Source organism: Cheilinus undulatus, linkage group 9, assembly GCF_018320785.1.
Source record: "Cheilinus undulatus linkage group 9, ASM1832078v1, whole genome shotgun sequence".
NCBI lineage: Eukaryota > Metazoa > Chordata > Actinopteri > Labriformes > Labridae > Cheilinus > Cheilinus undulatus.
Window position 1 is genome coordinate 22,198,838 of NC_054873.1, and position 21,741 is coordinate 22,220,578.

At 39.6% G+C, this 21,741-nt stretch overlaps 3 protein-coding genes across 3 annotated transcripts; all 3 read right to left on the reverse strand.

Annotated features, from left to right (window-relative positions):
• Positions 1–132: 132 nt before the first annotated feature.
• On the reverse strand, positions 133–4,995 carry LOC121514631 (zinc-binding protein A33-like). Its single transcript, XM_041794836.1, has 6 exons — positions 4,603–4,995; positions 3,097–3,192; positions 2,677–2,907; positions 984–1,006; positions 788–906; positions 133–707 (listed from the first exon to the last, which is right to left on the reverse strand). The coding sequence occupies exons 1-6, from the start codon at positions 4,993–4,995 to the stop codon at positions 157–159; spliced, it is 1,413 nt and encodes a 470-aa protein (XP_041650770.1). The 3' UTR covers positions 133–156.
• A 305-nt stretch (positions 4,996–5,300) lies between these two features.
• Positions 5,301–15,058, reverse strand: rapsn (receptor-associated protein of the synapse, 43kD). The gene is made up of 8 exons (XM_041794947.1): positions 14,446–15,058; positions 13,472–13,810; positions 12,496–12,654; positions 10,792–10,890; positions 9,941–10,063; positions 9,450–9,503; positions 8,859–9,058; positions 5,301–7,534 (listed from the first exon to the last, which is right to left on the reverse strand). The coding sequence occupies exons 1-8, from the start codon at positions 14,668–14,670 to the stop codon at positions 7,462–7,464; spliced, it is 1,272 nt and encodes a 423-aa protein (XP_041650881.1). The 5' UTR covers positions 14,671–15,058; the 3' UTR covers positions 5,301–7,461.
• A 2,693-nt stretch (positions 15,059–17,751) lies between these two features.
• Positions 17,752–21,131, reverse strand: kbtbd4 (kelch repeat and BTB (POZ) domain containing 4). The gene is made up of 5 exons (XM_041794705.1): positions 21,023–21,131; positions 19,805–20,279; positions 19,580–19,721; positions 19,200–19,306; positions 17,752–19,095 (listed from the first exon to the last, which is right to left on the reverse strand). The coding sequence occupies exons 2-5, from the start codon at positions 20,264–20,266 to the stop codon at positions 18,235–18,237; spliced, it is 1,572 nt and encodes a 523-aa protein (XP_041650639.1). The 5' UTR covers positions 20,267–20,279; positions 21,023–21,131; the 3' UTR covers positions 17,752–18,234.
• Positions 21,132–21,741: the final 610 nt, after the last annotated feature.

The window sequence follows — 21,741 nt, forward strand, 5'->3', positions numbered from 1 at the left end:
TAGTTTTCTTGTTTGATTAAATATTTGCTTTAACAACAGTCATTCAACATAGTACAGTACAGTGATTCTGAGTTTTATGAGTGCATTTATCAGTTTTTAAGCTATGAATGATGTTCACTTTTCTGCCACCATACAGAGCTTCTGTTGCATGTGAGTTTACTCCAATTGCACCTGTATCTTCAGAGAACAGATTTTCAGTGGGCTGGAGATTTTCTCCTCATTATAGAGTCCAGGAGAGAAGTAGGGGAAAAGCTTCTCTGTAAATCTGTCATTGAATATGTGGATTGTCGTCAAATCGACTGCATTGATGAAGGCTACTTTTCCTTTGTCGTAGTCCACTTTGACAGTAATCTTTTCAGGTTTCTGCTTCAACACAAGCTTGGTACGAGGTGAGGTCTCAGCCCAGTACGAGTCTCCATTTTGCAGACTGATCACCCAGAATCCCTCAGTGGGGTTGAGGAAGACAGCAGTCTTCCTGTTGATGGACTCCTGGACCACTCCGATGTTCCAGTCTTTGCCTTGGCCCACATCTACAGTCCAGCTGTGCTTTCCCCACGTGAAGCCAGCAGCTCCCAGCACACACACGCGGTTGGTGCAGCGTTCAGGATTGTCAGGTAGGAGTTGCTTATTGCTGTACTCCATACAGGTAAGCTCTTCGGTGATCCTCAGGTTGGACTGGGCTGTGTTTGGATCCAGAGTGATGGGGACTAAAAGTGAATAAAAACATCATTACAGGGGGAAAATCTATCAAATTAGCTCTAATGGAAGCTGTTGGCTGTTAACCCACCGTGATTGATGATGTCAGCCATCTTCCTCCAGACTTTGTACCTCAGTAACCCCAAATGTTGTGCAGAGTTGATCAGGATGTCTCTGATGCACTCCGGTTCACGAATGATGCATTTGACACTAAAATGTGTTGAACTAATCACAACATTGTCTTACGGAAACTGTGCTAACTAATACAAACATCAACTTCCACTTACCTTTTCTTTGTCTGCTTGTAGTCCTTCAGCCAATGAAAGAAAATGAAACAAAACCTCTCATTACACAAAATATGAAGTGATTAGTTATATATATTAAAGTACATTATGCAGTTGACTCAAATGGAACGTCAAATTGAGCTACACTGTACATTCAAATATGTTTATAGTTTACTCTGTGGAGTTTACACTATAAACATTACATAAAACTTGTAAGTGCAAGACTGCTGGGAATCATCAATAATATAAATAAGAGTTAATGCCAAAACTGACTCCAAACCATGAAACTATTCACTGATGAAGTTTCCCTTTAACCACTCTTTTATGTTGAAGACCAACAGCCAAATATACACAAACTGGCTATAAGGCTGTTTGATGAGTATGTTAAACCATCCAGTCTGCCTCAGATCACCATCAAACTATCAACAAAGTAAGGGCTATGCACTCAACCCTCAATCTAAAGAAGTGGGAGTATGGATGCTTTTTATAAACTGAATAAAGCATGAATAAGAGAAAAAATTGAACAGGACCAATAAAAATCAATTGCAAAAGTGGAGGCTTAACATTTTAGTAACGATACATTTTCTACATGTCAAGGCCATCAGTACTAATACATTAATTGCAATGAATTAAGTTCTATAATTAGTGCATGGCATTTTAAAAACTCTTAATTGCATGCTTTATTTTCCCTTCAAGCATACTTTTGTTAAGCGACTGCAATGTCTGTCTGCAGCCACAGTGATGTAAAAAACTGATCCTTAATGCCTCATTTTACTTAAAAAAACAACTGACAGCTCAGTGGAAAGTCAAAAGCCATCTGCACCTTTGTTAGTAAATATTTTACTTTTTATGTTCCCTTAATTCCTTTTCAATGCATAAATGCATCTTTTTGTGGTCAAGTCTATGTAATAACCTTTAATCTACAACATCAGATGTACTTTGTTCAAACAGGAAATTCAGGCTGACATGTTGGACCTGCATAGTAGATACAGTAACTGTGAACCTTCTAACCATTACACTGTAGGAGTTTTTATGAGCTTACTGCCTAACAGATGTTATTTTTTAGCAGAAAGAACAGCACATCCTCATAAAGCAGGTAGCATGACTTCAGATGTGTGTGGAGGTTCTTTTGGAGATAACAATGTAAAAATTTTAAAAGTCAGAGTATTTATACAGCACATTTCAAACATCCTCAGCTGACCAAAAAGCTTTACATGCACTAAATTGCATTCAAGATGTACATTTTTCATATTTGTGGTTATTTTCTACCTTTTGTCTTTGTACTCTTTTTTTTTTTGGCTGTTTTTTTTTCAGTGTTTCAGTTTAGTTCAGCTTAGGTTAAAAGTACATATAAGCATCCCATGTACAGACGCTTTAGCGCTCAACACAGGCGGCCCTGGTTAAATTCCCACCTTGGCTGTTTACTGTATAATATCTGCCTCTTTTCTCATCGTGGTTTCCAACTCTATTCACTGCTGTGTCCTCTCGCTAAAGCATGAAAAGCCTGAATAGGTTTCAAAGGAACTTTCATCATAGAACCCATGAGTCACTAACACAGACCAACTCTAATTTACAATTACTGATAATAAGTATCTGAATATGATATTCTAATTCACTAAAACCTAAAGAAATTTCAACTGAACATGTGTAGTGCCCATTTAGATGAAGCTGTAGGTTGTATGCAGGCATAATGTACCTGTAAAAAAGCTAAGTCTCTCCCTCTGAGAGACTTCTCAGTATCACTGATGGTCTTCGAGAGGGTCCTGATCTGGTCTTTGATGTTATCCAGCTTCTTACTCATCACCTCCTTCTTCATTTCCTCCTCCTGTTTGAGTGCCTTCAGTCTTTTGCTCTCCTCCTTCTGCAGGAACTGGTGTAACTGCTCAAACTCCTCTTTAATCGCTCTCTCACACTGAAAAGCTTGGGTCTGAAGTGTTGAATGGTTGGGTTATTTTTAGCAGTAAACAACAGGAATGTTTTGGTGCAGTGTTTTTTGTTCTCTGGACATAATATGGAGTTGTTAAGAAGAAAAATTTCCATAATGTGAGTGTGGGTACAGCTACAGTACAACTATTATTATGCAGATATGAAAACAATGATTGAACAGACTTTTTACCTGTATGTAGTTCTTTGTTTCCTCCCACTGATCCTTTGTTTTGGTGAGCACTCTCAGTTTTTTCTTTAAAGGCTCCAACAAGTCAGAAATTTCAGTCTGAAATTTTGACCAAAAAAAAAAAAAAACATGCGTTAACTCTTTACTCAGAAATAGATTGTCATTTTTAAGCATTTATTTTTTTTAGTTGTGACTGTAGAATTCCAGGTAAATTTGTCTAAAACACCTATCCAGGAATACCCAAGTTAAATTGAATGCTGTGTTTGAACGATTTGAAGTACAAGCACAAATCTGATAACAATAACACAGGAAATGAGCATTTCACAGCTGTTTTTACGAGGGTAAAGTCCAAGTGTTGTTTTACTGGAGACTCCAAAAAGGATTGAGGTTGGCAGACATTTTTCTGCATTGCATTACTGATAATTGCTTAGAAAAAAAAACACGTATTATTACAGCAAATGCTGTGGACTATTGAGAACAACATTAGAAAATGTGAAATTATACAATTCAAACTGTGGATCTTCAAGGATGTAATCATGTTTAGGATTAAAAAAATGGATGGGGGGGGGACTCTTTTGATGCAGCAGGACTAATTTGATGGAGTATTTTGATCAGGAGAGCTTCTAATTGTGAGCTGTGTCAATGTATTAATTGTGGCTGCTGTGGTAGTTTTATCCCTAAATGGTTAACATGGTCAGAATTCTGAGAATTGGAGCTTTCTACTGGTGTATAACATGTAGTATACTTGTGAACAGTTATTTCATAAATAACGGAATAGTTAAAAAAAAAAAAATCTGCTAGCCTTGGAGTTTAAAGCGGTTAAAGACCTCATATGTGACCAAGGGATATTATGGATTTAAAAAATACTGATGCTTTTCTCTCTCAATGATTAATTGGTCAATAGATAAATCAATATAGACTCTCATAATTTCAAAGTTTGAAATTGATGAAAGTGCAAAAGTATTGTACTAAAGTAAAAGTACAGATACTCTGGTTAAAGCTTACTTAAGTAGAAGTAAATTTTCTGATTTCAAAATGTACTTGAAAAAGAAAAAGTACTCAAACACATTACTCAATTTCAGTAACTTGAGTAAATGTGATGAGTTACTTTCCACCCCCGATTACCAGTCATTCAAGAGTTTGTTTCATTAAGCTCATGTGAGAAGTTCTTACACAAATTAACAATGATCCATCTTTATGAGAAACAAAAGCAAATGAGATCACCAGTGACAAGATTAGAGAGGACGGTTATTCCTCAAAGCAGTTTATTATGAGTTTAAGTGCTGGCAATGGGAAGGTGTATGTCAATTTCAATTAAATTAAGCTTCTGAGCAGCCTGTTGCATTTCTGTCATTTCCAGTGAGTGACACATCTTGGGGTTTAAAGAATACAGGGGGCGCTAAAATCAACACTGAAAATTCTTCATAGAAGCTTGAAAGGTGGAATTATGTACTGTAGACATGAATGTTAAGAAAAAAAGTCCTCCTGTTGTTTGTCTTTTTACTGTACCTTTTTCTTTCTTGCAGCCTCCTCCACCGCACTGCACTCATGAACTTTATGCCTCATAGATGATTGGCAGGCGAGACAGATGGGCTCTTCATCATTGTGACAAAAAAGGGTCATCTTTTGCAGGTGAGTACAACAAACCTCCAGATCCCTGGTGTTCTTCTGCTCTTGATATTCGTCCACAGCTATCTTTAGTTCCAAATTGATGGGAGGTTTCCCAGGAGCAGCCACGTAGCGACACACAGGACATACTCTGTATTCTTTCCATTCCTGAGATTTCCCCAAACAAACTTTGCAGAAATTGTGGCCACAATTAAGAAGCACAGGAAGCGAGTAAATCTGACTGCACAGAGGACAAAGCAAGTCCTCTTCAGAGAGTGAACTGGTAGCTGCCATCAGGTTAAAATGTTGGTGAGCTCAACGATAAAGTCTTCCTGCTCTTCAGGTGTTGTGACTGTAGGCGTTACAGCTTGGCTGAAACTTAAGGTAAATTCTGGAAAACTAGTTCGACTGGTTAAGACCATCACATACTTCCCCTCACTGTTAAATCTGCCACTGTCACGTCAGGGCATGAGTCTTTCACTCTCAGCATAGTCATGAGTCACAAATACTCTTTGAAAATGTGTTACGTGTCAAATACGAAAAAAGTAATAAGCAGAGCTTAAAAACAGAGAAAAGAAACATTTAAATGACTTTGATGGCTCTTTATTTTCCATAATTAAAGGTTTCCATATATGACACAGTAACATGTTTCGACTCAATGCATAAATATATTAACAATGCATTTTTGTCCAAGTCTATATCTTTAAAATTACGGTTATATCAACATGAAGTCTAAAAAAAAAACATAACTCTACATGTATTTAAATGTTATGTTAATATTGCATTAATCCTCTGAAGAGGGAAACGCTTAGAGGCAGAAACAGAGGTAGTTTAAACCGTAAAGATGAGTGGCTGCACTCTCAGTAAAAATTGTAATCATACCCCAGAACCAAGAATATAAAGTGTAGATGCTCTCAGATGCTTTACAAGAGTTTCAGATGGACTGCACTAACAGGTAAACAGACAGTGAATCATCGCTACTTTGGAGGCAGAAACATTAAGTAAGTGCTTGTGCAGTAAAAGTAAATATGTTGGTGTTTCTCCATCAGTGCTGTTGAACTTTTTCATGATGTTTACAGAGGGAGAGAGATGCCTTTAAATGTAAAACTTAAAAAAAATGACAAAATTAGTTTGCCTCTTCAGCTTTCTTGTTAGTAGTAATTATGTTTCCTCACTTTTTGAAGCCTTCCTTCAGTTTTAGACACACAAATTAACTTATGAGGAGAGTAAAAAAGAAGTTAAGTGAACTTCAATCAGGATATCAAATTTAGCATGGGGTCAATCTTTGAGGACAACCTTATTTTATCAAAAGCCATGATGATTTCATCACTGGTTTTCCTATAATATGTGACAAAAACAGGAATATGAATAATACAATGTATATTAAGATATACAATAGTAATTCCAAAATAAAATACCCCGTTACATGGACACAGTTTGATACAATCCAACTTTCCTGTTTGGCTCTGTGAATAAAACATGCAACAAAAAACAAGTTTTCACTTAAAGACACCTTTGAATAATAATTCCTAATCTCAACATAAATTATTAATTTTAAATATTTACACATGACTATAGATATGAAAACACTACATTAAACATAAAGCATGTATCCTCATTAAATAGTTGTTTGACAAGTTTGTGATTGTACAGAAGCCCAGAGTGGACAAACATGAGTACACATTATTTTACCCCGTTTTCCAGTAATGAGTAAATTTATGTTGTTTTTTTCTGGCTCACAGAATAATGCTGCTGGTTTTCTAAGTTAATGTCAGCTGCTTTCTTAAATTCTCCATAAATAAATGGTTAATGTCCCTTATAAAACATAAACCAGTGAAGAGCTTGAAAAATGACTGGAAATTTGCAAGTTATCACAGAAAAAAATGTAGCAAAATCAAATGTTTTACAACAGATGCATGTCTGCTTAGGGCCTCTGTATAATTGGTCAAAGTAGATCCTTCTCATTAGGCTTCCCTCTTCACAATGTTATTAGACTTAAGAGTAAAACATTCTCAGAAATGGATGGAAAAATAACTTCTGCTCCTTTATATCAACAGTAAAACAAAGAAACAAAAAGCTGCATGACCTGTTCTGTAAAGACATACTAGTTTTGAATGGTTAAGAGACTTAAGTTTGTTTTTAGGTTTTACAAAACACCTCAAATAAACCAAACTTTTAAAACAAATTGAGAGAATATGTACATAAATACAGTAATAAATATATGTATATAGGTTTCAAATGGCTCTGTGTTTTGATTAAACATCACGAAACTGTAGAGAACAGAACAAGTGGAAGTTGTGTAAAAAGATGACCTAACCCTACAACTACAAACACAGAATATTTTCTCTACAGATTGTTTCTACTAATTCTAATGCATAACAAACACTTAGAACAATGCTCTTTGGATAGTCCAGTTTTCCTCAAGAATTAATTCTGCATCAAACTGTCCTTCATGAGGTTCAATGAAGGCTCTTTCTTCTTCAGCTTATATTGAAATGTTCCACAGTCACGTCTACCTCCTCAGTGAGCTGTAAGTCTCAGACTGATGGCCGGCACTCACGCATGCCTTTAAAGTGTCCTCAGAACCCCATCCTGAAACACTCGGGCTTCAGTTCAGCATCCTCTGCACAGAGCAGTGAACCCCTCATCTTCAAACATCTTGAGCTCATCCTGAGGCTGCCTGCTGCTCTTAGATCAGTCAGCAGCCCACAAGGCCTCATGCTGTGTCTGCAGATCCAACACTCAAACACAGACTCACAATCAGACAAATCCAGGTTTCATGGAGGACTTGAAACATTTAGGACAGCCTTTTGTCCCGTTTGTCTGCAGACACCTGGAGGGGAAAAAGAGATGGATGTCAGGAGCTTTAAATTCCTGAGCTGTTAGCATCACAGCAGTTATTTCATTGACTAGAATCAGAATCAACTTTATAGGCCAAGTATGCTTATGCAACAAGGAATTTGACTTGAGTTTGCTTTGCTCTCAATGTACAGGAATTAAACATTCAATACAAACATGAATAAAGTGGAAAAGTATTAAAAAATAAGTTTCAAATATGTATAAGCTCTTGTCTGTGTACACTGATAGTGTGGTCACAAGATGTGTAAAGGGTGCAAGGATGCTGACTAGACAAGATCAGAGTATAAAACATGCAAGGATGTGGGCAGATTTACAAGAGGCAGATAAGAGAATTCAAGGTACTTGATTAGTGCAAATGTCCATATAGAGTGAGACATTTTGCAGCAGAGCCTTCTTACAGCATTGGGTTACAGTGAACAGATTAATAATTTGCAGCATTTGAGCACCATAAATACATTAAACTAGAAATTCGTACGGTGAGTAGATTATATTAGTGCAAAAATGCATGTAAGGTGAGGCATTTAACCACAGTGATATGTTACAGTTAATAGATGAATGAGCGTAAATGTGCATATAAAGTAAGGCTTTTACCACAGAGAGCTTTCTTACAGTAAAGCAGTAAGAGACAGTGCAGGATAATTTACATTAAGCTGTGCTAAGTGGAGGTTCTATTTTCTGACTAAAGATGTTCATCGCCTATCTTTTTTTCCATGAGGAAAACAAGACTAAGACTACCTATAAATAGATATTCGGTGATAAAAAAGTAAGTTCAGTTTTCATCACAGAGACTAAAACAAGACTAAAATGTTAGTGCTGGACAGTTGGACATTCAAAATCCAGTATATTTTTCCTTTGCATATAAAGTATGTCAGTATTTTCATCAGTTTGTAATAAAACAAAGAGTTTTTATGGGTGTTTTACATCTATATTAATTTTTGAGTGACTGAATAATTGCAAAGAAAATAAATGCCCTAAATAAAAATTAAGACTAAAATCTAAGGACTTTTAATTGAAAAAAACTGGACCAAAAAGTTGTTGGGTTTACGTCAACTTAAACTATATTAAAACTTAAGGTTTAAAATGACTATAGTGGGACTTAAACTTTAAAATTGTTAATCTAAAGTATAAGACTACATTTTAAAAAGGCTGCCAAAATTAATACTGCTTTATAGAGTGTCATTTCCTCTACAAAGTTATTGAATGCATGAGGAGAATCAAAATAATTGAAACCCCTCATACCTTTTCTCTGTGGTTTGAGCATTACAATAATAACTAGTACACACTGCAGGATCACCCACTTGAGATGGAAAATGTGGGAACAGGGTAAGGACTGCAGTTTTTGGTCCCTGTCCCCGATGGACTCTCCACACATGCCGCAGTAAAGCTCCAGCTCCTCCACACACTGCAGGAATTTCACCACCTGCTCTCTGAGCTCGTCCTGCTGCCCCCGGCTCCGATAAATCCCCTCACTCAGGCAGTGGACCTTCAGCGTGCACAGCTGGAGATACGTACGAGAAAAAGACTGAAATGTGACACCATGCAGACGCTCTATTTTATTTAGACCATCATCTTCTTATTTTTTATACCAGAAACTGATAAGCGATATTATATCAAACAATTAATATTAGCATCCTCAAATGTTTCTTTTTTCTGGACAAAATTTTAAAGATAATTAGTGAAAAAAACATGACAAAAAAGAAATACAAATAAGATTTGTCCTATGAGAGGGGACTTGCTTTAACACAACAGGACATAAAATACTTTTAATGTCTACTTTTTGCATTCAGAAGTCAACAATTTGTCATAACTTGTGTGTGCATATACATGCAATTAAAAGCAGGCAGTACATGTACAGAGGTGACACATTTAAAACCATTAAACACACTTGCCTTGTTTCCCATTCCATCAGCCAATTCCTGTGCTCGCTGCAGGGACTCAAGAGCCTGGAGATAGACAGTCATGATTACAACAAATAATTACAGATTTTATTTCAAATATCTTTATTGTAAAACATCCATACATCAGTAATACAGATGTAATGATCAGATCTTTCCTTAAAGGACATCATCAGTTTCCAAATCCTTTCAAACTCTGTCATTGAGGGTATGTTTAATCCTTTCCAGGTAAAGGGTGTCTGTCTGTTTTTCTACCCAAGCTTTTAAAGTTGGTACATTTTTCTTCTTCAAGAGGAAAAGCATAAGCTTCTTAGCACAAAGGTGGATAGGACAGGACATGTTGCTGTGCACTCTTAAGGCTTTTAAAGCTTTCCAAATATAACCAAAAGTGTTTCCAGGCTTATTCTAACAACAAAAGCCTTTGATTCCAAAGAAAACATTGCAGAATTCCTTCAGTTTAGGACATAGTACATAACCATAGGTACCTTGTCAAACTCCTTCTGCAAAAGCCAACACTTTGCGACTCCAAGGTAGACTTGTGATTGTCCCAGACGGTTTCCGATCTCAGTCATGATAGCCAGCGCAGACTCGTATCGAGGGAATGCTTTCTAAAAGGATGAAATGAAAATAAGCTTATCAAATAGATTCAAGAGTGATGGAAAGCTAAAGAAAAAGAAAGCACATTAGGTTATTAAAAATAAGTAAGAAAAACATATATTAACAAAGATGAAGTCTCTTCATTAAAACTAGGGATCATCAAGATTAATCAGTTATCCTGATTAACTACAATCCACTATTAGTACACAATTTGTTTCTAAACCCAATCAATCACATGCTTTATTGTCCCTGTCAACACACTTTGGTTAATCCACATCGGCATCTCCCTGCAGCTACAGTGATGTAAAGTAAGTCCACCATTGCAACTTAATTTCTCCTATCAATTTAAAAAGCTCAGAGACAAAGTCATCTGGACCTTGTATTATCAAAGATGTAACTTTTTTATTGCCCCCTCATTTCCTTTCCAATCCATAACAAGTTTATTTTTCCATGGTTAAGTTAATGTAATGCGCTTGGATCTACTTATAAAAGCAGGTCTGTATCCATACAGGATGTAAGGCTTACCCTTAGTTTCAGACTAGAAAAGTCCAAAAAGACACAGTTACAATTTAAACACAAAAAAAAGAAAAAGATTTTTAAAATGCGATAAAAAGGGTGTGAGTATTCTTCTGTAGTATTAACTACAGAAATCCTGAGATTAATTCCAATTTAGAAAAAAAAAATCTTTTGACAGCCCTTATTAAAACCAAACAAATCTGCACAATGAGTGGCACCTTACATCAACGTCATGCCTGCAGCGATGTATGTCTGCAAAGTTCAGTAAGCAGAGAGCCTGAAGAGGACGATCACCATGCTGCAGAGCAATCTTCATAGATTCCTGTTGGATTAAATAAAAATGAATTTTTGATCATTTGGAAATCATACAATGGTGAATTAAACTTTAAAGTTAGTCTGCTGATAAAACTGCTTAGAAGCCCATGTGAGGAACAAAACATCTTTGCTAATTTTGGTGACCGGACAGAGTGGTACGTCTTATCTCTTTTTACATATGAGAATAGTTTCTCATACCCCCCTGCTATGTTACAACTGTTGATACTCAAGCCACTTTGCTTTGGAAAATATATCAGACTGTGCAGTGTATCACTTTGTCTGACACCTAACCCCCAGCAGAGGCTGGAAACATTAAAAATAACTATATAGAAATAGTCCGTCTTTATGCTGATGATCTTGTTTGCTTTTTGCACCACAAAGATCCATCGATATAAATCTGTTTCATTACCACAGTACCTTTAATCAAAACATATAAATACACTTCCTGAAACTGCAATTTGATGAATTTTTTAGAGAATGTACAGTGCTTAATACATTTATTAGACCACCCTAACCCTAACCAAAGTAAGGTTTATGCCACAGCTGCCCTAAATTAACAGCATTGGTAATTACCAAAATCATTTATTTTGTTTCTGCAATGGTTAATACACCAATATGTAGAAGCTCTTTAACCCAAATGATATTTTAAATGCTAAAATATAATAATTATTGTTATCCATGAATTTTCAAATTTACTGATTTACAAAAGAACTGAAAAAATAGTAAAGCACATTATTATTTCTTGATTAATATGTCAAATTATAGTTATTTATGTGCATTCCTGAACAGAAAAATGAGTTTTAGTGGTTGAATGAATTCTCAGAGAAGCCCAGTGAGCCGGCTCAAATTTGGGTGAATTCAGTTTGAAATTCCTCATTCCTGTTCAAAATGGTAAAACCTGGAGAGCTGACTGAAAATGAAAGAGTCCGCATTAAAGCACTCCATGATGCTGGATGATCTTTGAGACAAATATGACAGGTGGTCTAATAAATTTGTTAAGCACTGTATAGTCAATCACAAGGAGCATTTGGAAAAATCAAAAATTATTTTTCTATGAATATTTGAATATGTAAATCCTGAAAATGGCAGTTAGGTTTAATGAGACATTTTTTTAAAACAGCATGCTGAGATTTCATGTATCAGTTTCAGTATATTTTGGGGAAACAGACGGATGTGTAAACATGACACTTCTGTTGTTTCACCTTGTAGTCTGGTATTCTAAATATGACAAGATGGGTAAATTGTTTGTCTAAAAGTGTTTGGCAAATGTAATAAATCTGAAATGCATCCTGCTGTCTTGCTACTCTACTTCTGCACTCCAAGGCAATGACATCAAGTTGTTTTTCACCCTGGGTACATAATTAGAACAGGGCGAATACTGAAGCCACCCTCTTCATTAACACTTTAAACCAGTGCCTCTGAGAGCATATTTTAGTCGAGGTCTAAGGCCTTGTACAACAGAACAACTGGCACCCACACCTGTCAGCCACACAACAGTATTTGCAACAAAATCAGGACAGTAGAAAGACAGAAGGAACTGAGACATGTTCTTTCACTTATGTAAGTTTGTTCTCTGAACACAGTCATGTTATGGATGATTATAAAACAATACCTCACAGCACTCCATGGCGTCTGGCAGACGCTCCAGCTTCCTGTAGGCTACAGACATGTGGTACTGGCTCATGGCTCGATACTTGAGGCTCCAACCTTTGCCATAGTCATTGACGAGCTCAGCTGCTTTGCAGGGGAAGAACAGGGCCTTCTCATAGTCCTGTTGGCAGAGGTTTTACACGAGTAAGACCCTTGATGCCTAGTTATCGTCCACAAATAGACATAGCCTATATAAATACTGCTGACATGAACTTTGTGATTTCTGTGAGTCTTTTTAATGCGCCTCCATCTTTACTGACTGTCAAATAAGTTTGATTTCAAAGAATAACATGACACATGAGTGCATTCTTCAAATGCTACTTCATCACAATCCCATTGAAACCAATCCTCCCTGGGAAGCCAAGGGATTACTCTTACAAATCTCTGATGTCAAGGGTACTACATAAGCCCTTAGCCAGCTAGCACGCTCTCTCCGCCCTTGTTTTACAACGCCCTGTGCTGCATGAGCCAAGCATTGATAATATTTGCTTGGATGCTCTGCGGTCTTGTCATGTTATGCATATTTGTTGGCACTATCAGAATTGATTGTGTAATTAATTCCACCAAGATGAAGTACCAGAGAAACAATGATTAACAGTTTTGGTAACAGAACTTTAATTACTTGTCTAAATATCTCAAGATCTCTCAAGAAACATTTTAGACTAACTTTTGAGGACTTTGCCTTTCTGCCTTCTATCTGAAGCGGAAAGGACAGCGGATAGTGTAAGGAATGACAGCTGGGAAAGAAGCAGCAGGTTAAATTCAAACATGCGCTGCCTGCTTGGAAGATTAGCTTCTGTACATAGGGTGTGACCAAACCACCAGACTATTTCTGCCCGGCAAGAAACATTTTCAAAGAAATCCAAAGACAAGAGTCTGTAATGCAGCACATAAAAACAATTGAAATCGGCTCTTTGGACTCAGCAGTTGAACATCACCTTAAGCTGAACATAGATGTTCCCCAGACTGCAGCACACCCTGCACTCCAGCATCTTGTCGTCATTGTTGTGTGCGTAGCGCAGGGCTTTCTCGTAGCTCTCAAGAGCTTTCTGGAAGACACTGAGACCCAGGAAGGCGTTGCCCATGCTGAGACACACCTGGCCATTGAGCTGCAGGCTGACCGTGGTACCCTGCATGTTTAAGCAGGTCTTGCAGTAGGACACTGTTTTCTGGAAGTCGCAGAGCTTCTCGTTGCTGCGTGCCAGGTTCAGGTATCCCTCTGTCAGGTAGTCCGGGTCTTCCATTTCTCGAGCTGTGTCAATTTGATCCAGAGCGTACTGCAAACAGAGTTAGTGTGACGTGAAGGGAAGCTAAAGGTAAGTTCATAATCACTGCTACTGAATACAAAAGAAATGATTAATTTCTTCAAACAGATGAGGCCTCTACTGTATTGAGTCCTCATTAAAGTTGGGTGGAAGAGAACGGGTGCTGCTGGACATGAGATGATTATGTCAACAAGACACCCCACACTAATACTCAGGTTGCAGGACACTTATTTACTCTGCATCGTGTGGAAGCCACAAATTAACCCATGCTGCTGAAGATTGCCCTAAAAAGAACGAAGCGTTTGACCTCCTACTGCTTGTCTTTCAATAATCACTTGGACAGAGTGAAAATGTTAAAAAAACTACTGTGAGATGAACTGTACCAGAGCTGAGCAGACATGATGACATATTAAATTGATGGTTCACTTGATGGCATTCACACACACACACGCAGAGTGCCGGTTGCATAACACAAAATATGATCACACAGTATCAGTGACGTGAGAAACATCTAGACATGAAAAATGTTAACCACATATAACACTAATTACTTTGGAGTAGAAAAAAGAACCATTTTCCAGAATAGTTTAAACATCAATACAATCTTCAGCTGTTGTATGCAGCATGCTCTTCTTTTCGAGGCTTACCTTGAGCATATCCTTATACTTTCCCATTTCCGAGTGAGCTGTGATCAAACACCCCAACACCCGAAACTTCCCTCCAGGATCAGAGGTTTTCTCCAGCACTTTCGTCCAGACGTGCAGAGCTTTGTCCGTCTGGTTGGACTGGTACAACCTCAGGCCCTTCTCTATCTGCTGCTTGGTTTGGTCCTGGCCCATCTCTGGTGCAAGGTGCCTCATAAAAATATTCATTAGTTTAGGCCATGCAATTTCAGTGAGGAAGCAAGAAAGCAGATTCTTGCCATGCACAGCACAACTCCAAAGAAGATCCCTTGAAGATGATCCCCTGAGAGGTTGGAGCCAGAAGGCCTAACCAGATCCCGCTCTCTCAGCTCCGGCTGTGCTGAGGCCGAGAGGAAACTGGATCCGCCCGAGTAAAACAGCAATACACCAAGACCATTATCACCAGTCGGTGCATGGGGAGCCCTACAGCCGAAAAAATACCTTCCACATTTAACCCTGTGACAATTCCCACTCAGCATCAAGTGTTCAAAAATCCTTCCTTGGATTTCCGTTTGAAAAATGCCAAAGAAACACGTTTCTCAGCAGAGTGCTAGCAGCAATATCCCAGAATATCTACTCCCTCCACACCCCAGCGAAAGGAATTCTCAGTACCCCCAGTGTCCAACCCCCCCACCTTCCTCCTACTGCTGGCGCTACAGCAGATGGCCTTGTCACTCTAGACCATGTGTCCCTTCAGGAATTCTGTCCTGCCCTCAGCAAGCAGTCCCAAGGTCACTTCAGCTCCTCGCAATCCACCTTCACACCAAACCTCAATCGCTGACAAAACACTGAACAACAAATTTTTAAATCACAACCCCCTTGGGCATAAAAAAAAACATGTATCCACAAATGGAGGCTTACACGTGTGGAACTGAGAACTCTGATACGGTGGCTATAAACAACTTTATTGCCCAACATTAAGGGACTGCATGTCAGATGAGGCTCGTAGTGGCTGTCAGTTCCTATTGGGAGTTCTTATGGAGGCGCATATGTGCCCCTAGAAACCCCCACCCCTCGTCTTGGCGTCAGCAACTGATGCTTAGAATAGTTCACAAAGTCTGACATGTTACTGGGTTTGGGTTTCAGCTACATAGCCTCCTGCAACACATCAATGGGATCATAGTTTTGGCCTCTCTGTAGTAGCTTTCTCTCCTTCAACTGTCCCTTTCCCTTGCTCCCTCCCAGGACAAAACAGACACCTATACTACCTCACATACCAACTCACATACCATCTACCATTCAGAGGATGCATTACAGACTCACAGATACTGTTTGGAGTCTTTGTTAAGGCACACTTGCAATAAAGGAATTTCTAAACACATCTCTATAGAAGTGAAAGAATAAATGATCCAAAATCCATTACAGCTCCTGAGAGGAAATTTCCAATATTGATGATTTTGGCTCCCCCTGTGGACAAAGTGGGACATCTCTCCTACTTGAAGTGTAAGGCTAGAGATACACTTGCTATTAGCACATACATGGATGCATGTTTGCTGTTACCTTACATTACATTATGATAACATCTAAAAAAGCAGTCAGCTGAAAGTCACCAGTTAACACAGTCACTAATCAAACCAACACAAGGAGGCTTATACATCTGTGCATGGAAGAAAATGTAGAAATTATGTGCAGAAAGTGCGTTCTGACCCCCAGACATCAGTCTGATCTTACATTACTATTCGTTTCTAATTGATGTTAACATTATTTTGGTTCTGATCTGATCCATTTTTGTAGTTTGCATTTGATACATCAGGAAGTTGTGCATGGCCTGAGCTCTTTCCTGTGTCTTCTTGAGGTGTACCAGCTTAACACATTTGTTGCGAGAACACTCATGATACTTGCAGCAAAGTGCAGATGTAAATGCAGGGAGAAACAGTGAGTTTATCCCCCACTTTCTTGTTTTTTTTTTTTTGTTTTTTTTTGTTTTTACATTTAAATGTTTACAATGCAACTCCCAAAGACCAGTTTTAGTCGCTGATGGTCAGAGTGCCTCAGTCCCCACCTTTGCCCAAGAGGGTCTGGCTGCAGCCCTCGAGCAAACTTCTACGCTGGGGCGTTCAGCTGTAGACCTCTATGTAGGGGCGAAACCTCTTCGCTGGGGCGTGACGTAAATTGCCCAAGCCTACGCTGGGGCATGCAGCGTGTTAGCTGTTGTTAGCATGACCTAGCTGTTGTTAGCATGACTACACCACTGTGCTTATGACACATTAGCATAAACTGGTTCAGTTTAGGCGTTTAAATCCGACTGGTTAGATTAAGGCATTAAAATCCAACTGGTTAGGTTTAGGCATCAAAACCTGACTTGTTAGATTTAGGGTCAGCCTGTCAGCAAGCGGATAGAGCTGAAATTTCATCGCGGGTAATATACATCACGCCCCAGCGTAGAGGTCCACCGGCTCAGGCAATATACGTCACGCCCTGGCGTAGAGGCCCATGGCTTGGGCAATGTACGTCACGCCCCAGCGGAGAGGTTTCGCCCCACCATAGAGGTCTCCAGCCGAATGCCCAAGCGTAGAGGTTTGCCCGAGGGCTGCAGCCAGATGCCTCTCCCTTTGCCTGCCACCCACCTTGCTATGCACCCAAACCAAAACCTGCGGGTAGTGGGACCACAGGGTGGGGAGTGAGTCTTGGCTGGCTCTGCTTCAAAGATAAGGTGAGGAGCTCGGATATCAGGAGGAATCATGGAGTAGAGCCGCTGCTCCTTCACATCGAGAGGATTCAACTGAGGTGGTTCAGGCATCTGATCTGGATACCTCTTGGTTGTGTTCCCGGGGAGGTCTCCTGGCATGCCCAAACGGGACAAGACCTTGGTAAGGTCCCAGAACTCATTCGGGGGATTTTATATCCCATCTGGCCTTGAAACAGCTCAGAATCCTCCATGAGGAGCTGTAAAATGCAACCGGAAAGAGCCTGTCTGAGCTCAGCCTGCTGCCACTGCAACCCAGAAGTAATAGAAGCAAATGGATGGATGGCCATGCAACTCAGAATAAATCTTTTATATTAAAAAAGGCCGCTTCAGCAGAGTGTAGTTTGTCACTTTGCCAACAACCATCCTGCAGCAGAAGCGAAAGGCATAAAACATTGTGCACCCCAAGTCAATGCAAGCCCTCTCTTTGATGGTCTTGCTTGCTTCTGAAGGTCATAAAGAGACGTCAAAATTTATTTCAGTCAATTTCATTACCAGCTAAAAAGTTCTCACAAGAGCTTGAAGGCCAATGGATAATGTTTGAAGACTGAAAGGCAAAAAATATCAAAACAAATCACAACAGCTTGCAGCAACAGAGATGTATATTTGACTTTGTTAACATGAACATGTACACTGTACACCAGAAAATACAATCTTTGAACAATAGACTGAAAACTTAAAAAGTTTGAAAACAACCCTGTTTTCATGTTTATGCACATTTGACATCATCAGGATACACTGGTTCACATACACTGTACTGAAAGATGTTTTATGTTTAGTAAAATTGTTCATGCAAATCAAAAACAAGCAGCACACAGAGGACAATGTTGATTATTTTATCACTGGTTACAGCATCACCACAAAGTACATCTCAGCTAAGGGATTTACAATGAGACACACTGTTATACAACCAGGTGACACACTGCTGAACTTGTTTTGTTGAGATCTGATGGTGAAGACAGAGAACCAGTTATGTAAACAGATTTACAGCAAGTCATCTGAGCTGTAAAGTCATTGTTGGTAATCGAGCAGTCTTCCCTGATTGTCTGCGGTGAGTTCGGGAGTGTTCAGGCCAAAACAAACTGCCAGTTTGTGAGGAGGATTTTTATCCCTCTGATAACAGAGACAACAGATGTGGCTGGGTTAAACTTTAACGTGTTTGCGTCTCCTTTCTTACATTTGTCCCTGAAGACATAAATGCAACCATTACAGCTGGCCACCTTCCAAAGGGAAGGAACACAGCTCCACACCTCAGGGAAGCGCAGGCGGGTGAAGCTCTCCAGCAGCGGGTTGTAACACACCAGGGAGTCTCCCTCTGCAACAATAAAGATCACATCCATGTGAACCGCAGCGTGCATGCAGCCGGCGAACGGCAGCATGTAAGGCTTGATCTGACACTTTTGTGAGGCGGTGTCGAAGCACTGAATTAGTCGAGACGGCTTAGTAAAGAAGTCCATGTCATTCTCCTCCCCTCCGAGCAGATAGATGGTACCGCCCAAGTTAACGCCCGCAGCCCCGGACACTGCAGTGTCAAGCTGGTTTGTCTCTGTCCACATGTTGTCCTTCACTGTGTAGAAGATGACGGCATTAGAGAGTGTGTCCTGTAGTGTCTTACCTCCTAGTGAGTAGATAGCGTCCTCAGTGGAGACAGAGACCATGGTGTGGTGAAGGCGGTCTCTGGGCAGAGGGGCGCAGCGTTCCCAGTCCATGGTGTGCATATTGCACTTCCACATACGGCGAGGGATGGACCCCCCGACCACGTAGAGGTCACTGCCATGTTTACAGGCTGCAGTGATTTGATGGCACAAACTGTTCTGTCCACTCACGCTAATGGCATCATCCTCGTCACAGTGAAGTGAGACAGCCAGAGAGTGAGTCCGTGTCTCCTCTTTACCGATCAGGTAAATGTGGACATTCTCACCTATTTCCTGAAGCGACAAAGACACATTAGACATCAGGACTTAAAAAAGATTCTAACAGATGCACCTGACTGTCAAGATACATTTTACAACACTAGATAAAAGAATTTTACCTTGAGATTCTCTTGGAGGATACAGGAAAACTCTTCTCTTTCCACCTTGTTGTGGTTTATCCATGACTCGATTGCCGTGGTTGGATTCTGAGAGCTTGGAACTCCATCTGTACACAAGAAAACACAAAACCTTTAGTGTTACATTAATTTAAGTAAGGGGGTAAGAAGACCAGTCACAGGACTTGTGGTCTTAGTAACATAATGAAGGAGGTGCAAAATAGGCTACAGTGTGGATATGATACAATAGTATTAAGCAGGCTTAACATGACTTTGGTCTTCTTAGGCTTGAGAACCAGTTTTAGGTCACACATTTTTTGTAGTAAATAACAAAAAACTGGTGAACAACACAGTACACATGACAGGTATGGTTAGCATGATACCTTTGATTATGTCCAGGAGCAGACAGAGAGGCAGATTCAGAAATTCTTCAGTCTGATGCAGCTGAGCCAGGTGGATTTTAGCACAATGCTTGGCTGCAGTATACAACTCCTGGTCACTGTGTCTGTCTGCCAGCCACATCACCTGAGCAGAAAACAGGTGGTCATTAAGTTTAAACAACACGATCATGCAACAAAAAACATGGGACTTGTAAAACAGTGAATCACCTGCAGGCAGTTCTTGACCTCTACTGTCCGTGACAGGAAGCGGGAGCATTCTTCAAATAGTGCGGTCAGCTGGTACATATCTGCCATCTCATAGGTGTCCTGCAGCTCCTCCACTCTCAACTTTATGGTGCCATGATAGATATAGTCAATCAGCAGCTGAAAGACGGTGGCACTGACATCTTTCAGCTCAATGGAGCGGTTATGAGACTCTTTGAGGTTGGAGGTGAACATGGAGCGGAAGAAACTGCTCTGTGCTGAAAGCACCAACCTGTGCAGGTGAAACTCTTTGCTGTCCACGGTGATGGTGACATCAGCAAACAGGCCATCCTCCAGACACAGGTCCATGATGCTCTTCACCACACGGCTGGAGTGAGAGCGATCTGTGAAGGTGTAACCAAGGAAATAGTTCTCTTCTCCCACGGAGCCCCCAACACTGAGGCCCCCCTCCTCACTGGACTCCATCTCTGTTTCACACCTGGAAAATTACAAAACATCCATCTGACTAATTAGTATCATACTTTATATTTTTAGGGACCTTTTAAATCATGCATCTAATCGAGTATCGTCTGTGGTATGATTATCTTGCAATATGGCTGTGTCCATTTTTTATGCAACATTATTATCCTAGTATAAATCACATATTGTACATTATCCCTTTATGTATTCTTACCTATTATAAGTTACCACTCCCATTCCCACCCCTAGTTTACACAAAACTAAATACATCCTCCAGCAGAAATAAAAAATATCAACCTTTATGAATTGCGTATGTATAACAGTTATGTTGTAGCGCATTCGGTTTCATCACGTGAGTATACAAAGCCAGCTGTTTCATTTCAAGGCTATTAAACTAAGCACGTAGATTAACAGGCAGAGGATGGGGAAGAAATACCTCGGATGCTTTTTAAAAAAGAATCGAGATATCATCTCGTCCCGAAGTAACTATCCTTTATTATAATTAGCTTCAACGAGATAAAAACACTTTCAGGGCCCACAATAGTGTTTGTAACACTGTCTGCCTCTTCATCGTACCGCGGGCTGTTTTGTTTGTAGCTATGTTTAGCTAGCATTAGCATCATCATCAGCTAGCTGTCTTGCTGACGGTCTGTACATGAAGAGTCTCACTACAATACCATGAAGGTATTCAATGAAGGGATTTTTAAATGACTCAAACTGTCATTACGTGTTTTAAAATAACAAGTTTACAAACGCAGTTACCTTATCTCCACTACTTTATCATTCAGGAGCAGGTGAACTCTTCACCGGAAGTACATAAACATTTTCATCATCTCGCTGATGCTGCAAGGAACAGCCCGCTTCTGTCGACTACTGCCTCCATGTGGGGAGTTATGATACTGTTGTTCATATTTCAGTAAAGACCTTTCTGTCAATGGTAAATGATGCCCTATTTCTCCCAATTTACCTGATATGATACAATCATTACCCATGACAGAGGAGCAACTCATAGTTGCAAGGACAAATAGCTTAATATTAAGCAAGTTTAGTAATTTAGGCATTGTTGTGATAGGGTTAGCGCCTTTTGTGGATGAATTTACTGTGGATATTTGACCCAGGCCTGCCCATAGAGTTTGCTGGGCCCATGAAAAGCCCACAGAATGGGCCCTAACCATTTGTGATTTATTGAAGATATCCAAGCATGTGTGTTGGACAAAATGTTACGTCCTTTTGGAACTAAAAAGAGTGTCAAACTATCATTTCATTCTGATGATTGGAATTATTTATTTGTGCTACTTTTTAACCCTCTTTACCCACTTTTACATCCTGCTTTACCCCTTTCTTTTGCCACTTTTCATCAACTTTCACCCTTTTTTGCCATTGTTTAGCTACTTTTAACCTATTTTTGCTGCTTTTTCAACAATTTTGCTACACCTTTTTGGCACTTTGAACCAATTTTTCGCTGCTTTTCACCCTTTTCG

Bases quoted from the DNA above. Each gene is read 5' to 3' on its own strand.
- LOC121514631 (XM_041794836.1), bottom strand. From the start codon at position 4,995: ATGGCAGCTACCAGTTCACTCTCTGAAGAGGACTTGCTTTGTCCTCTG. The intron at 3,193-4,602 runs GTACAGTAAAAA...TCAAAATTTCAG, and splicing joins AGGCTGCAAGAAAGAAAAAG to ACTGAAATTTCTGACTTGTT. The intron at 907-983 runs GTAAGTGGAAGT...AACACATTTTAG, and splicing joins TACAAGCAGACAAAGAAAAG to TGTCAAATGCATCATTCGTG.
- rapsn (XM_041794947.1), bottom strand. From the start codon at position 14,670: ATGAATATTTTTATGAGGCACCTTGCACCAGAGATGGGCCAGGACCAA. The intron at 13,811-14,445 runs GTAAGCCTCGAA...CTCTGTTTGCAG, and splicing joins AGTATAAGGATATGCTCAAG to TACGCTCTGGATCAAATTGA. The intron at 12,655-13,471 runs GTGATGTTCAAC...CTCTGCCAACAG, and splicing joins ACATCTATGTTCAGCTTAAG to GACTATGAGAAGGCCCTGTT.
- kbtbd4 (XM_041794705.1), bottom strand. From the start codon at position 20,266: ATGGAGTCCAGTGAGGAGGGGGGCCTCAGTGTTGGGGGCTCCGTGGGA. The intron at 19,307-19,579 runs GTATCATGCTAA...TCTTGTGTACAG, and splicing joins GCTCCTGGACATAATCAAAG to ATGGAGTTCCAAGCTCTCAG. The intron at 19,096-19,199 runs GTAAAATTCTTT...TTGTCGCTTCAG, and splicing joins TCCTCCAAGAGAATCTCAAG to GAAATAGGTGAGAATGTCCA.